Here is a 15,463-nt window from a genome sequence, read left to right as displayed (position 1 = left end):
GCTACCTCCGCCTTTGTGCAAGGAGGAGCAGGAGGAGCACTGCCAGAACCCTGCAAAATGACCTCCAGCAGGCCACAAATGTGCATGTGTCTGCTCAAACGGTCAGAAACAGACTCCACGAGGGTGGTATGAGGGCCCGACGTCCACAGGTGGGGGTTGTGCTTACAGCCCAACACCGTGCAGGACGTTTGGCGTTTGCCAGAGAACACCCAGATTGGCAAGTTTGTGCTCTTCACAGATGAAAGCAGGTTCACACTGAGCACATGTGACAGACGTGACAGGGTCTGGAGACGCCGTGGAGAACGTTCTGCTGCCTGCAACATCCTCCAGCATGACCGGTTTGGTGGTGGGTCAGTAATGGTGTAGGGTGGCATTTCTTTGGGGGGCCGCACATTCCTCCATGTGCTCGCCAGAGGTAGCCTGACTGCCATTAGGTACCGAGATGAGATCCTCAGACCCCTTGTGAGACCATATGCTGGTGCGGTTGGCCCTGGGTTCCTCCTAATGCAAGACAATGCTAGACCTCATGTGGCTGGAGTGTGTCAGCAGTTCCTGCAAGAGGAAGGCATTGATGCTATGGACCGGCCCGCCTGTTCCCCAGACCTGAATCCAATTGAGCACATCTGGGACATCATGTCTCGCTCCATCCACCAACGCCACGTTGCACCACAGACTGTCCAGGAGTTGGCGGATGCTTTAGTCCAGGTCTGGGAGGAGATCCCTCAGGAGACCATCCGCCACCTCATCAGGAGCCCAGGCGTTGTAGGGAGGTCATACAGGCACGTGGAGGCCACACACACTACTGAGCCTCATTTTGACTTGTTTTAAGGACATGCCCAGGCGTTGTAGGGAGGTCATACAGGCACGTGGAGGCCACACACACTACTGAGCCTCATTTTGACTTGTTTTAAGGACATTACATCAAAGTTGGATCAGCCTGTAGTGTGGTTTTCCACTGTGATTTTGAGTGTGACTCCAAATCCAGACCTCTATGGGTTGATAAATTTGATTTCCATTGATAACTTTTGTGTGATTTTTTTTGTCAGCACATTCAACTATGTAAAGAAAGGAGTATTTAATGAGATTATTTCATTCATTTAGATCTAGGATGTGTTATTTTAGTGTTCCCTTTATTTTTTTGAGCAGTGTATATTGCAGGATTGTTATCACTAATACATTAATATGTAAGCAGCTTTTTAATATTGTAGCTAAATTTAACTTCTCACACAGAGATGAGTAGTCTCACCTACAGCAATGTAATATATTTTACTTGTTTAATCTTAATCTGCAAAGTACCAAGTAAATATATCCGACCTCAAAGTTGATAAATGTGCTTTTATAATGATATAAATACATTTCTCAAAGATAACAACACAAACATTAAATTATGAAACTTTATGCCAATCACATTTTACTAAATGAGTAAAGAACATTAATTAGCTTAGCATGATAAGACATTTCTCACTTACACAAATACAATTAGTGTAGAGTTATTGAATCACACATTTCACCAAGTATGCAGACATTAATAAAACAATTATACCATTTACAAAACATATAAGGTTATCTATTGCACCTCCAAAACAAATTCTTGGAAGTTATACTAGCTTGTTATGCTACAGTGACTTCCTGTTTACATAGTTGAGTGCTCTTGATTGTGCAGCAGCAGATGATTTCTAGCAGCATACATTGATAAAGTCTAAGCTGGTGTAGTAAATCAATAGTTTGAGAACCTAAAGGAAGAACATAACACCCAAATTTATAATGAATTTATGAATTGCTGCTGCAACACAATCCTGTTGGTATAGAGGTGTGTGTGTGTGTGTGTGTGTGTGTGTGTGTGTGTGTGTGTGTGTGTGTGTGTGTGTGAGAGAAGAAATGAAAGGCTCGAAAATTCTGTCAATCAAGTTAAAAAAATAAGACAGCGTGACCGGATGTTGGTGTCCTCACAATAAAAGCATGTTTTTTTCCAACTCTAACTTTTTTTAAACCTTTGTTGAACCTCTGTAACAGACATCAAAAAAGGCGTAATTACATTCATATCATGTCATCCATACAAAATTAACTGAGCGAGGTTTACAGTTTGATAGTTTGAATTAATAAATAAAAAGAGGAAAGTAGGGAAATTAAAATAAAACAAGAATAATTGAAATGAATGGACACCGAAATTGTCATTCAGGGATTAGATCATGTAGGTGTTCATAGAAATGTAGGGCCTTTTTCATTTTGCAACTCTTCAGTGATTTATTATATAGTAATACAATAAATTAGAAAAGCATTTAATATGGGGGACGTTTTTAGAAATTGACATTTGTGCATAATATATTTTGCCAATATAATCAGAATGCTGAAAACATAGTGTGGTAGTTTACTTTGTTTATTCTGAAAATTCTTCAACATTCTCATTATTTAAAACCCAGATGTCTCAAATATCAATTATTTGTTTTTACAAAAACATAATTACATTAGTATTATTTTTATGGTCTTTTTTAAAGCATTGTTCATCTTTCTGCACTATTTTTTATGTATTAATTGTTTGATGCCATATTATTAATTGGTGTGCACGTCCCAGTATTGGCTTATATTTTTAGGATTTGTTTGTGGAGCTACAGCGATTAGTGGGTTAATCAAATTGCAATTGACAGAAAACTGCAACTAAAAATGTGTATTAATAATAATAATAATAATAATAATAATTGATTCATCATTTCAGTCATTTTTCAAGCAAAATTTCTAAACATTTTCTGACTTTAGCTTCTCAGACATGACAATGTTGCTGCTTTTCTTTGACATACAGTGCATGACATTAAATTGAATGTATTAAGGTTATGTTGACAAAACAAGCAAACAGGTTTGTGGCCTCAGGGAAATTTTAAATGCCATTTATTTCACTATTTATTCAAACAATCAATTAATCAAGAAAAACTTTTCACAAATGAATTATTAAAGCCCTATTTGCATGTTTTTGTTGTCATATTATTTTTCAGATGCATAAGTGCTTAATGATTGTGGTCAAGTTTTATTTTTATTTGTATTATTTAAACAATATCAGGTTCCTCCCTTTTATTATGTTGTTTATTTTAAGTGATTCATTGTGTAATTGAAAGAAACGACATGTTAAATGGTTTTATTCTGGCGGTGTTAACCGGACGTTGTGTGTGTATTTTGTCGGGCTTTGCACCGGGGAGACTTCAGTGGTTTTTGCTGCACTGACACAGCCGGCTGGTTGGCTCATCGCTCCCTTCAGACAACTCACACCTGCTGTATTTATTACTCAGTAAGATTCCCGGTATAATGTCGGATTTCGAGGAATTTGAGAAACAGCTGAGCGAGAATCGACAAGGTAAATATTAACGGTCTGTCAGTGCCCCAGTTTGGTCCTTAAGCTAGCAATGCAACGCTTGCATGGTGCGTAATATAACCAACGTTAGCGCCCCACATTATTTTATGAATGAATAACCCTCGTGCTGTTTTCCCCGCTATGACTCAGCTTGTTTACCTTTTTTCATGTTTGCTTAACAATTAGCTTCGTGATGCTTTAGTCACACCTCACATCCTACAGCAATAATACAGCCGCCGCTAAACCTCCCATCCAGTAAGTTATTGAACGCAGTCTGGTTGCCGGTGTGAATGAACAGTGAACTCACCTGACGTTCTCCTGCGCGAGACAGCAAGATGCGAAACTCCTTTGAAATCTCGCACCTTTTATAATATTGTCCTCTCCTGCAAATATACATACTTGTAGAAATAACTTTAATATGACCTTTTCTGAACCTTTATGATGTACTTTTTAATTCGGCATACATTATTAATTGTTTCAACAAATTATTAATAAAACTGGTCACAAAATCTCACAACTTAACTTGTGTTTTTCAGTTCAATTCAGTCCAATATGCTATATTGCCATGCCATCCAGCATACATAAATTTATGTAGCATGCCTAAAAACAAAAACAAACAAAGTTTCACAGTGCTTAGCAATCATGAGAAGATAAAATAAATTGATTATAGATCATAAATTGATAATAGATTAATCCTTTAGTCATTTTTTTAAGCCTAAATGCCAAACACTCCCCTGTTCCAATGTGAGGATATCCGTGCTTTTCTTTGTTATAAAAAAAAACGACTACACTTTCTCATAGTAGCATTTGGACTATTAGTTGAATAGATTTTTAAAAATGACTTGAGGGATCACGTTGGGCTTTAGGAAACTATGAAATATGTATGAAATGAACATGAAAATACTTGTCAGGCTTCCTGATAACGGAAATAAACAACAACCTCAAGAAAAGTGACGTTTGAAGTAAGATACAACACAAAGAAGGTTTCCAGACACAAAGAAAGCTAGTAAAGAAAAAAACACCTTCCACCCAAACACACCGCATCTAAAACTTGACATTTAATCAACGTAGAGTTACTGGGTGTATCAGATCTCTACAGAAATGATAGTACATCTTATTGATTTGATAAAAGGTTTTAAGTCATGTTGTACATCCCTGAGAAGCAAGGCCGCATTAAACTGTCAGATTTCTCAAAGAAATACGGTGCAGTGTTCAGAGGAGTGTGGAGGGCATCGGAGCGTGTAATTAATATAGAAAGGAGACTTTATTTTACATCGTGTGATAATTGTTTTTAGGAAAATTTAATTACCTGCATGCTAGTGGCATTAAATATTCCAGGTATAGTAATTATAGTAGGAGATATTTGCACAGTTATTTCAGTAATTATAAACAAGAAACAAATATATTAATAATATATTTACTAGGTAATTATTTGTGTGAAAATCTTAATTTCTAATACCACATAGTAGAGCTTCATCTAATGATTATTTTCATTATTGACCAGTAGGCTGTTTATTTCTTGATCAATAAATGACTAATTGATCAATCAGTAAAAAAATATATAAGAAAAATAGCCATTATGATTTCCTGAAGCTTGAGGTGACAAGATATTCAGGTTACTTTCACATAAAACAAAAAAAGGATTAAAAAAAGAAGAAAAAAAAGGCTCTTTTAAAAGAGTTTTATTATGGAGCCCAAAAATTATTTGCACAAAAATATCCTTATTATCCTTATGTCTTGTGCAACAAAGAAATGTTTTGATTTCTTGTTAGTTTTGTTTTGGGACAAGTTAAAACGTTATTATTTAATCAGCCACATGAACTTTATTTATCGTCATAAATATAATTATAATTGCGTGCCGCTTTCCACACAGAGAGAGAAAGAGAAAGACACAAGAAGAGGAGTCGCAGTGGATCCCCCGGCCGAGGCGACAAGCATCGCAGCTGGAGCAAAGACCGAGGGAGCCGCAGCCGAGAGAAGCGAAGCCGCAGCCGAGACCGGAAGAGCCGGGACCGCCGGAGCGCCTCCCGGGACCACAAGAAGCACAGGTCAGTGGGTGAAAGCTGCGAGGCAGACATCACAGCTCCACCTGGCAGGCTTTTACCTTGAAAATACACCCGTCTGAAGTTATTTCTCTCCCGCTTGAGCTTTTATTTTGCAATTTCTCTGCGTGCAGCCACTCTCCGAGGCGAACGAGGAAGAAAAGGACCTGCAAATATTGGGATGTGCCCCCTCCTGGCTTTGAACACATCACACCAATGCAATATAAAGCTATGCAAGGTAACTTCATCATGTCCTCTCTGCTTGTTTAGACCCTGAGTTCTTCAGAGCTTCACCTACAAGAACAATTTTTTTTAGCAGTTTGCAGTTTTTATCCAGACATGAACAAGGCCAAAAAGGCTCAAAAAAACATTCAACATTTCTTCTCAGTGCCACAAATCAATCAATCAATCAATCGTATAAAAACATCCATTTATCCGCTTAGAAATATTATGACTTAATGACAGCTAGAAATGAGTCACTGCAATTTCCCCTCATAGAATGATGGAGCAGTTTTGTATTCATGTTTCCTCAGCGGCTGGGCAGATCCCAACAATAGCTCTGCTGGCGACGTCGACCACCACTGGAGTGGCTGCAGCGCCAACACAAGTGCCCATAGTTGGCAGTCAGATGACAAGACAAGCCAGACGTCTCTATGTTGGAAATATTCCCTTTGGAGTGACGGAGGTAGACTGTCTTTTCTTTGACTTCCTGTTTACCCTGATGTGTTCGTGCGGCAGTGTTTCCAGCCACGCTGTTTGTTTTCTTTCTCCTCAGGAGTCCATGGCGGAGTTCTTCAACGCTCAGATGCGGCTTGCAGGCCTTTCACAAGCCCCAAGCAACCCTGTACTCGCTGTGCAGATTAATCAGGATAAAAACTTTGCTTTCCTCGAGGTTTGTGCTGTAATGTAAAATATAACTTCACATGGTCTTTTTTTTAATTAAGAGTTTGATGTATTTTCTCTTGGTAGAGAGTTAGATGAGAAGATTTATGCCACTATCGTGTCCGCCTGTTAAATATGATGCTACAAAGACTGAAAGCAGCGGGAAACAGACAATCCTTCTGCTGAATCATGTCTCAAAATGACTTTCTTTTCTAGTTTCGGTCTGTAGATGAGACGACCCAGGCCATGGCTTTCGATGGAATCATTTTCCAGGGTCAGTCGCTGAAGATTAGAAGACCTCATGACTATCGGCCTTTACCTGGCATCTCAGAGCAGCCGGCTTTCCACGTCCCAGGTTTGTTACTGACGGGTGGGTAATAACTCGTTACAAGTAACCCAAATTAGTAAAACAGTAGTTTCATTTAGGAACTTTTCATGTTCCTTTTTCAAAACTGTGCTTTTATTCTTTACTCCAGTATTCCTAAGGGGCCAGTAATCTACTTTTATCTTTGAAATCTATACCTTCGTTACAACTCGTCTGTTATCTGCTGTGCATTTGGCTGCATATACTGAAATGAGCTTCCATCCGAGCCGAGTGTTTTACACAGGAGAGCTGTAACCGGTGCGTTTGAGCCAGAGATTAATGAGCTGGGCAAATGCAAACATTTTGAAAATCAGGCAAATAGCTTTTCAGTTTAAGATTTGGTTGTTCTGCTGATGTGACGCAAATCTAGTTTCACTGTTGCTCGTGTTAGAAAGCAGTCTGCATCACTCTTTCACAAGCAGAAAAACTTTCACTTTCCATTACATGTCGTATTTAAAGTGTATTTACTCTATACAGAACAAATGAAGGTTACACACTGTATAATAACTCAGATGATCAGTGGATTGATTTGGCTCTATTAACAGAATACTCTTGTTGTGCAGAGCATGGCTTATTTTTGATGGAAATTATTTCTGTTCTCTTATTTGCAGATTTGCAGATGATTTTCTCTTGTGGTATCGCTACAATAATTCCTTATGTTGTAATGACTGTGTTGATAGATGCTTTCGGAATAATCATATTGTATTGGCTGTCTGAGCTGTTGGAGAAGGCAAATCATATCAAAGCACGTGGTTAGTTTGGCTACATGTCCATCTAAAGATAACAACAGATACAGGCAACAATAGTGGCTGGGCAGCAAGCAGGTGTGATATTTTAAAGTGATCTTAATGTAGATTTTAAAAAAAGTAAAATAATTATTTGCTAATTTAAAGATAATCAACATGCAAAGTAAAGTGCATGCCCTAAAAATAACCATGTTGCACAGCAGCTATTTCTAACCTGAAGCACAGTGGACGAATCATTATTCCCTAAAGAAACTTCAGACATTGAGTTGCATAAAATGACTTGTGAAGATCTTTGGCCTGCACACACTATACAACAAAGTAATTATACTTTGAGTAGTTTATTTACAAAGTACTTTGTATACTTTTACTTAAGTAGGTTTGTGAAATGGTAATTTTACATTAGTTATATATTACTTGAGTGAGGATTTTCTGTACTCTACTCACCACTTAAGTGTTCTGTTAGATGATAGAGAATATGTTTCCTTTGCTTTTTGTAGGCGTCGTCTCCACAGTCGTTCCCGATTCCCCCCACAAACTGTTTATAGGAGGCCTGCCAAACTACCTTAACGATGACCAGGTATTTAACTGACAGACAGACTGAACAGGTGCACACATGTTTCCTCATTTTTCTCTCACTTGCTGAGGTTTTTGTCGCACTTTAAACATGCACTAAATATGTTTTGCATTTCTTTATGACGTGAAAAAATCAAACGTGTGTTGTGGTAGAGAGAAAACATTAGCTGAATGTTTATCAGAGCCAGAAACAGGACTTGACCTTTAATAGCAGCAACACAACGTTAACAGTAACACAATGTAGGGAAAACATAAAACCATAGGTGCATATTAAATTACTTGTATTTGTGAATATGTATCTGATAAAGTTGCAGACTTTTACAGATAATGAGCTTTTAAAAAAAAGCTCTTATATTAAACAAACATTTATCATATCGTGTCTTTTATCATATATGAGTATTATAAGAACTTTTTGTGACTTGGCTAAGTAAACTGCTTATACCTTTCTCATGTAAAGCATACTGATTAAAGAAAGGTAAGCAAAGTCCTGTATATTTACACAAGAGGCTAATAAACTGACATGTATTTATTTCTGCGTGGTATTTAATGTTGCTCCCAATTCAGTCAGTATTGTCAAAGAAAAAGTCCGCCTTCTGATCAAAAGAATAATCATGAAAGGTGAAATGGTTTTGTTGTCGGCGCCTCAGATGTACGGAGCAGAACCTGAAACAAAAATTCTTATGTGTGAAGTCTTAAAGTCTTTGTAGTGTAATGGATATATTTCACCATTTTCTTACATTTAAGGGACCAAATGATTAATCCAATGATTGAATAAAAAATATCAGCGCATTACACGACAGTGAAAGTAATCGTTTATTTCAGCTCTGACCGATTAATTGTTAAGCCACTTATTAAGCAAATATTTCCAAAACTTTTCTGCTTCTAAATTCTCAAACATGAGACTTTGATTATTGATTATCTTTGGATTTTAGACTGTTGGCTGGACAAAAAGAAAAAGAAGAGTTTGAAGAGTTTTGGCATTTTAGTATTTTTTATTTTTTTAAGATGCACAGATTAATTAACAGAGAAAATAATAATTGCTTGCATCTTTAGTTAGGCTGATAAATAAGCCAGGTCGATATATCATCTGATATCAGCTTGTTGCAGATATATCATGTCGGTGTATAGGTCACATATGTGCTAAACTAGGTCTGAGGGCATTTAGAAACTCTGTCACTGTTATTGTCCACAGAGGGAATTTACAAGTTATTTTGAATTGTAAAAATTATCTTGGTCACAAGTATTTAAAAGTCAAATCCCAGAGATCCGTATCAAGATTGTTGTGTATGTAAAAATAAGGGAATAAAATAATATGGACCAATTTATTATATCAGTATCAGCCTCAAAGGTCTAGTATTGGTTGGCCTATGCTTGTAGTCCTACTTTGCAGCTATTATTAACTAAGTCCAATAAGTTTAGGCCCATTCTGGTGGTGGCAGAAAGGCATTTTGGGTAAAACAGGCAGGTTGAGGAGATGTAGGTGCACCCAGTGCATTGGACATTGGAGATGAATTATAGGTAAAAGTGGACTTTTTCTTTGAGAATATCAACAGTCAGAGCTTTAGCTCATAAATAGGTCATCACAATACTTTCAAGCACCAAACAGAATCACGGTAGAGCTCCGACTTTGCTCTCAAGTGAGCAAATGGTGTACTGTTTCTCTGTTGAATTTAACTCTAGCTGTCCATTCTGTCTCATTTACTCGTTAACTAGCTTGCAGAGCACATGTAGCCTGATGTATATTCATTCACTGACTTATTCATTTTTATTAATACTTGCAGTCTTTGCCACTGCGTTGATACTCACAGCTCTTTCATTTTTGTTCCCCCACTTTGTCCCCAGCTAGGGGCCTGTAAGATCGTTAAGTCTGCGCTCATAATTTGTTCAGTAGTACTCATCTACTGCTGCCATGCCAACATGTAACACAAGGCAAGTAAGACATTCTGGTCCTCACACGGATACACTCCTAGCCAGCAGGCTCCCTTACTGGCTGCTTTTTTTCTCCCATCATGCTTTTGGAGCGCGTTTAGGACCCTGGGATTTTGGATTAAGGCCTGGTCATTAAAACTTGGGGTTGTTGTTGTTGATGGTGGAGCTTTTGTGTGTGTGTGTGGGGGTCGGGGGGGTAGGGGGTTGTATTCAGCTTTTAATGTAAAGGTAAGAAAGTATAAACATATTGTCCAACTGTTGTTGTGTAATTTGCCTTTAGCTGGCAATACAATTATAATACATAAGATCAGTTTATTTTGTTTTTATTTCACCTTGCACCAATTACCGCTCAGATTGGTGTAAAAACAATTACAAGTTTTGAACTCTTTCAGTATCTTTGCATATATATTTGTCAATAATACTTTAGAAGACCTCAGTAGTTTTTTCTGATGTCTCAGGATTTTATTTTGTTGTTCCCCAGAAGCCCACATTGTCAGCATTTACTTTTCACATGTCTTCCCTAAACAGACATGAACACTTTTATATGCTGCTGTCTTATTTTCTTTTTTTTCAATCAACATAGCAACATCTGTAAAACGCAAAACACACACAAACGACCTGAGATTTTCTCTTTAATTGCACACGTTGTTTCCCGTAATCATGTTATTAAATACTTGTGACTGTGATGACATGTTGGATTCACTCTGTAGGCTGCATGTTCACTGTGAATTATCAGTCTCATATCTGGTTGTCGGACTCTTTCTTGCAGGTAAAGGAGCTCTTGACATCGTTCGGGCCTCTCAAAGCTTTCAATTTAGTGAAGGACAGTGCCACGTCACTGTCCAAAGGTTACGCCTTTTGCGAATATGTAGACGTCAGCGCCACAGATCAGGTAAAAATGATGCGTTGAGATTATTAACTGTGTTGTTTCATATGTGACTTTGAGGCCTGTGTGTTGTCTTTCCCAGGCAGTTGCTGGGCTTAATGGGATGCAACTGGGCGACAAAAAGCTGATTGTCCAAAGGGCGAGTGTGGGAGCTAAAAACGCCAATCCTGTGAGTAGTGCTACTTCTGCCCTTTACATTCCCTAAAGGTCGCAACAGGAAACACACAGTTGTTACTAGTGACATCAAACATTGCCTCCAGTCTGTTCAAGCATCCCAGTAAGACATGACGCTGTGACAGTGAGATGCCGTGCACAGCAAGGCTTAGCATCCTGGTATTTCCTGGGACCTCAACAAAATGGACAATTAGGGTCACCAATCAACATAGGCCGCATGTCTTTGGACGGTGGAAGGAAGCCGGAACACCCGGAACATGCAAACTCCACACAGAAAGGCCTGTTATTACTGTTATTACAGTAATAAAATTGGCTCACCTGTCTCCTTGTCCACAAAGCAGGATAAAATCTGTAAATGAAAGATAAAACATTTGACTTGTGGAGGGGCATTGTGAGCAGATGATAGATAACGTGCAAGAAACGCTGATTCCAAACATCAAACCGCAGAAACAACTGCATGGAAACCACCCCTTCCACCTCGTATACACCTGAGGTCAGCACTAAAGAAAAAGAGGATCCCCTAAAACAACTTGAACATATCAGAACTGGTGAGAAACTTTAATCTGAGAAGCAAACACAAGAGTTGTCTGAAGAGGGATTGTCATAACTGTATTTATCAAAATAAATGATTCCAGGGAAAAGGTAACACATTCGTAGGAAGTAATATTTTTGAAAACACAAAAACATTCAGCCCTAATGCTTAAATAAATGGACCATGAAACTAGCTGCTAAATTGAATTCAGCCATCATTTATTTTACTATTTTTTACTTTTCCTTCCGTTCAAACAGTCTGTTAGTATAAAACTGTAAACACACTACACTTAATTTTCCACTGTGTGCTTCAAAGTAGAGACCGTAGAAACGTCTTCCAGCACTAAAGAAGCTCACAATGGCAGATGGAGAGAGTGAAATGTCAGCGGAAAGATTACTTCCAACATGTTTATCCCCTGCAGGAATGCCAAACATACATAAACATGCTGAGGGAGGGAGGGCAGGAAGCAGCAGGCTTTATGGGAGATACATTTGGTACTATGGTCTTACTTGTCCACAGTAATTGTACTAATCTTGAGTCTAAGCTGATGTGTACGACTCCTCCTCCACCCGCAGACCTCCATTATAGAGACCCCGGTGATGCTGCAGGTCCCTGGGCTCCAGAGGCTGCAGAACTCTGGGATGCCCACGGAGGTGCTGTGCCTTCTCAACATGGTGATGCCCGAGGAACTGGTGGACGACGAGGACTACGAGGAGATCCTGGAAGACATCCGCGAGGAGTGCTGCAAGTACGGCAGCGTCCGCTCCATCGAGATCCCCCGACCCGTTGACGGCGTGGAAGTCCCCGGATGCGGAAAGGTGAGCCCGTCCATGAATTTTCGCTTGTCTCATTGTGGTTTGGAAGGACTCAGGTCTGTGTTTGCTCGGGGTGAGACGTGTCACGGTTAGTACAAGCTGGGAACAGGTAAAAAAAACAGCAGGTTTAGTTCAACCATGCTTTAAATAATAAAACAAAAGGGTAAACTGGATTATGGCAAGGTGAGGCAGGAAGGTTCAAAACCAGGCAAGCAGTCCACATAGGCAAACAAATCCAGAAGGGAATCCAAAAAGTCCAACAAATCAGGCAGAATGTCCAAAAACACAGGGAGACACTGGGAAAAGGCTTGATAGCTTGACGTATTGATGGAAATGATCTGGCAATAGACAAGGGGAGCACACAGACTACATGCACAAATGACTGGAGGATAACTAAACACAGGTGAAACTAATCAGGGGAGGGCGGACAATCAAAGTGGCGGAGAAACACTTTTAGGCAGGAAGGAAATTAAGGATAAATAATAATCAATAAAACAGGAAATAACTAAACCAAAACCCAAAACCATGTCACACTGTTTCACCCAACCTTTTTTTGCCTCTTGCTTACCATATCATGTCAGTACACGAATGAATGAATAATACTTTGGTGCTCATTGTTTCCGTAAAATGAACTGAAAAATTGAATTGTGAAGAATCTAACCGATCTTACGATGTCCATATTGACATCATTAACATTAACATTTACGTTTGTATGCTGATCTAAGAAAGTTAGAACTACTTCAAGTGGGCTTTACACATCCAGAAAACCTTCTGGGAAAAGATATAGAAGTTTCAGCTGCCGCACCATCAGACTGCAGAGCTGCTCTTTCCCCCAAACTATCAGGCTCTTAAACACAAATTCATCCTCAACACTCCTCCATTGAACATTGAATATTGTTTATTTCGGTTTACCATTTTTATAATTGCTTTTCTATTAATACATATTGTCTGCTATATTGCAGAAGGGAGTTGCAAAGCTCAATTTCATATTCATTATATTGTCCTTTCATATTCGTTATATTGTGAGAATAAATGTCCCTACCTACCTATTTGTCAAAACTTGGCCAAGCGACATACAGATCAGATTTGTGATTTAATCTGAAGTGTTTTCAAACTGTATTTTTCAGTTTTAGAAGAGAAAAGACCTAGGGGATAAAAACTTACTGGTTTGTTTGACAAAAGAAACCCTTCCCACCACAGATAAAGAGCAGCTTTCAGCCAATTTCTTGAGCTTTTTGATGGTAAGCATCCATGATAGAGACTGATGAGACAGGCCCAATCAAAACCCACCTCTTTTTTCTTTTCACGTTTTGTTTAATGAACTTTACACACACTTAAGGACGCTCTCAATGACTGTTAATTACTCCATTAATAGATCCGAGGTCCTCATCTCATCTTCATACCATTCAGGACCGGGCTGACTAACTTCTTTGTCATTCCAGATCTTTGTGGAGTACGTTTCTGCTGCAGACTGTCAGAAAGCCATGCAAGCTCTCACCGGCCGCAAGTTTGCCAACAGAGTGGTGGTCACCAAATACTACGATCCAGACATGTATCACAGACACGAGTTTTGAAAGCACAGATGAATCTCGACGGGAGCCTCTCCTTCTTCCTCTCTGTTTGTGAGCTCGGGTTCAAATGGTTTATTTACTCCTCTGAATGTTGTGAACGTGTCCTTAGAGACTAGACCTGGAAAAAGACTTGTTTTATCACATCTTCCACTTAAACTGGACTGCAGTGTGTGTGTGTGTTTCTTCAGTACAGAATATCTAACTCCCAGCTTCAGCCTAATACTCGCACAGTAATCTTATCTCATTCTGAATTTTGAAAAAATACCGTAGTGTTCATTACATTTGTAGTAGGATGAATGTGACATGTATCTTACCTAAACCCTAAACTAATACTGCCTGACAATGCCAGAGTAGCTGTCTTATCAAGTATGCACTATATCAGAAGAAACAACAGTCAAATGTTTAGATTTCCCTACGCACAAACATTTATCTCTCTGTTTTAGATCTAGATTTGAGAAGTCATCACGTTGTTTGTGTGGCTATGCCAGACAAAAAGCTTTTATTTATGTATTTAATTATTTTTTCAAAATAATATTTTCTTCTATACCTCGCATATTTAATGTCCCTTAAACAAATATGATGCTTTTACCTGTACTACACTGACCAAACATTTTTTTTGACTAAGGTGAAATTAATCATTTTGTCATTTTGTAAATATGAAACATTAATGTCTAAAGATAAGAAATATATTAAATTGGCCAAGCATACTGGAAATTACTTGAATTATAACGTAATCAGAGTTGACTTGTCTTGGTTGAAAAATGTTTAATCAAACCAAAGCCAGAAGAGCAAACAAGTAAAGAGCTGATTAAAATGTGTTTATTAGCTCTAATGTAGGCTGCAAATGTTAGCATGTCTTGCTAACTGAGTGTACCTCCAAAGCCAAGGAGTCTTATTCACTACCACTTGGAATATTCTTCAATAAAACTTCAAGTTGACCTCTTTATTAATAGTGAGACAGTTCCAAAGTTTAATTGCTAATCTCATTGATCTGTAACTGTCATTGCTTTTCATTTTGTCTTCGTTTTAATTGGTATGTATTCTTAATGTCATGGCTGTTTGATTTTAGCTGTGTATGCATTTATTATATGTACCTCGGCACCATTGAAAATCAAGGGTTCTTCCTCAATGTGTTGTCTTTTCATACTTGTGATTCAGGGACTAACTAAAGTGTCTCTGCACTGCAATACAACATCAACAATTTTGTTTATTTCCATATTTTCTACATTTGATCATCAACTGGTGAGGACTTTTTTAGCCTGGGACCTGTTGGCTTCAGCCTCAATCCTTTAGCACAAAATAATTTATATAGCCATTAAGATTATATTGAAGACCCCTTTTTATGAGATTCTCATTTTAAGTCAGCCGGAGACACAGTTTTTAATCAGTTCAGTTCGAGCAGTGTTAACGTTAGCTTAATTTAGCTGAAAAAATCTACCACCTTTTCAGTCGCAAAATCTACAGTCACCAGCTACAAATGAGAAGCTGCTTTTGTCTACTTCTATCTTAAATCAAGGTCCCATTGTTTAATAAATTACTGTGAATTTATTAATTCGCCTGGTGCACAAGATGGCGTCTTTCAACTTCAACCACATGTGCTGAATGAGAA

At 38.4% G+C, this 15,463-nt stretch overlaps 1 protein-coding gene across 2 annotated transcripts; it reads left to right on the top strand.

Annotated features, from left to right (window-relative positions):
• The first annotated feature begins 3,189 nt into the window (after positions 1-3,189).
• On the top strand, positions 3,190-14,800 carry LOC119894446 (splicing factor U2AF 65 kDa subunit-like). 2 transcript variants are annotated; one of them, XM_038707213.1, is made up of 11 exons: positions 3,190-3,343; positions 5,214-5,388; positions 5,517-5,620; positions 5,916-6,067; positions 6,158-6,274; positions 6,481-6,619; positions 7,872-7,951; positions 10,646-10,768; positions 10,845-10,931; positions 12,044-12,286; positions 13,726-14,800. In XM_038707213.1, exons 1-11 carry the CDS (start codon positions 3,295-3,297, stop codon positions 13,855-13,857), a joined length of 1,401 nt encoding a protein of 466 aa, XP_038563141.1. In that variant the 5' UTR covers positions 3,190-3,294; the 3' UTR covers positions 13,858-14,800. The 2 variants fall into 2 exon arrangements, with proteins under 2 accessions (XP_038563141.1, XP_038563136.1); XM_038707208.1 differs by having other exon boundaries at positions 6,481-6,634.
• The last annotated feature ends 663 nt before the right edge of the window (positions 14,801-15,463 follow it).

The sequence above is a fragment of the Micropterus salmoides genome, unplaced genomic scaffold (genome assembly GCF_014851395.1).
Source record: "Micropterus salmoides isolate LMB-PRFRI ecotype aquatic unplaced genomic scaffold, ASM1485139v1 Ms_hic_scaffold_10, whole genome shotgun sequence".
NCBI classification, from domain to species: Eukaryota; Metazoa; Chordata; class Actinopteri; order Centrarchiformes; family Centrarchidae; genus Micropterus; species Micropterus salmoides.
This window is presented reverse-complemented; position numbering and strand designations above follow the sequence as displayed.

Bases quoted from the DNA above. Each gene is read 5' to 3' on its own strand.
- LOC119894446 (XM_038707208.1), top strand. From the start codon at position 3,295: ATGTCGGATTTCGAGGAATTTGAGAAACAGCTGAGCGAGAATCGACAA. The intron at 5,389-5,516 runs GTCAGTGGGTGA...CTCTGCGTGCAG, and splicing joins CGGGACCACAAGAAGCACAG to CCACTCTCCGAGGCGAACGA. The intron at 10,932-12,043 runs GTGAGTAGTGCT...CTCCACCCGCAG, and splicing joins GAGCTAAAAACGCCAATCCT to ACCTCCATTATAGAGACCCC.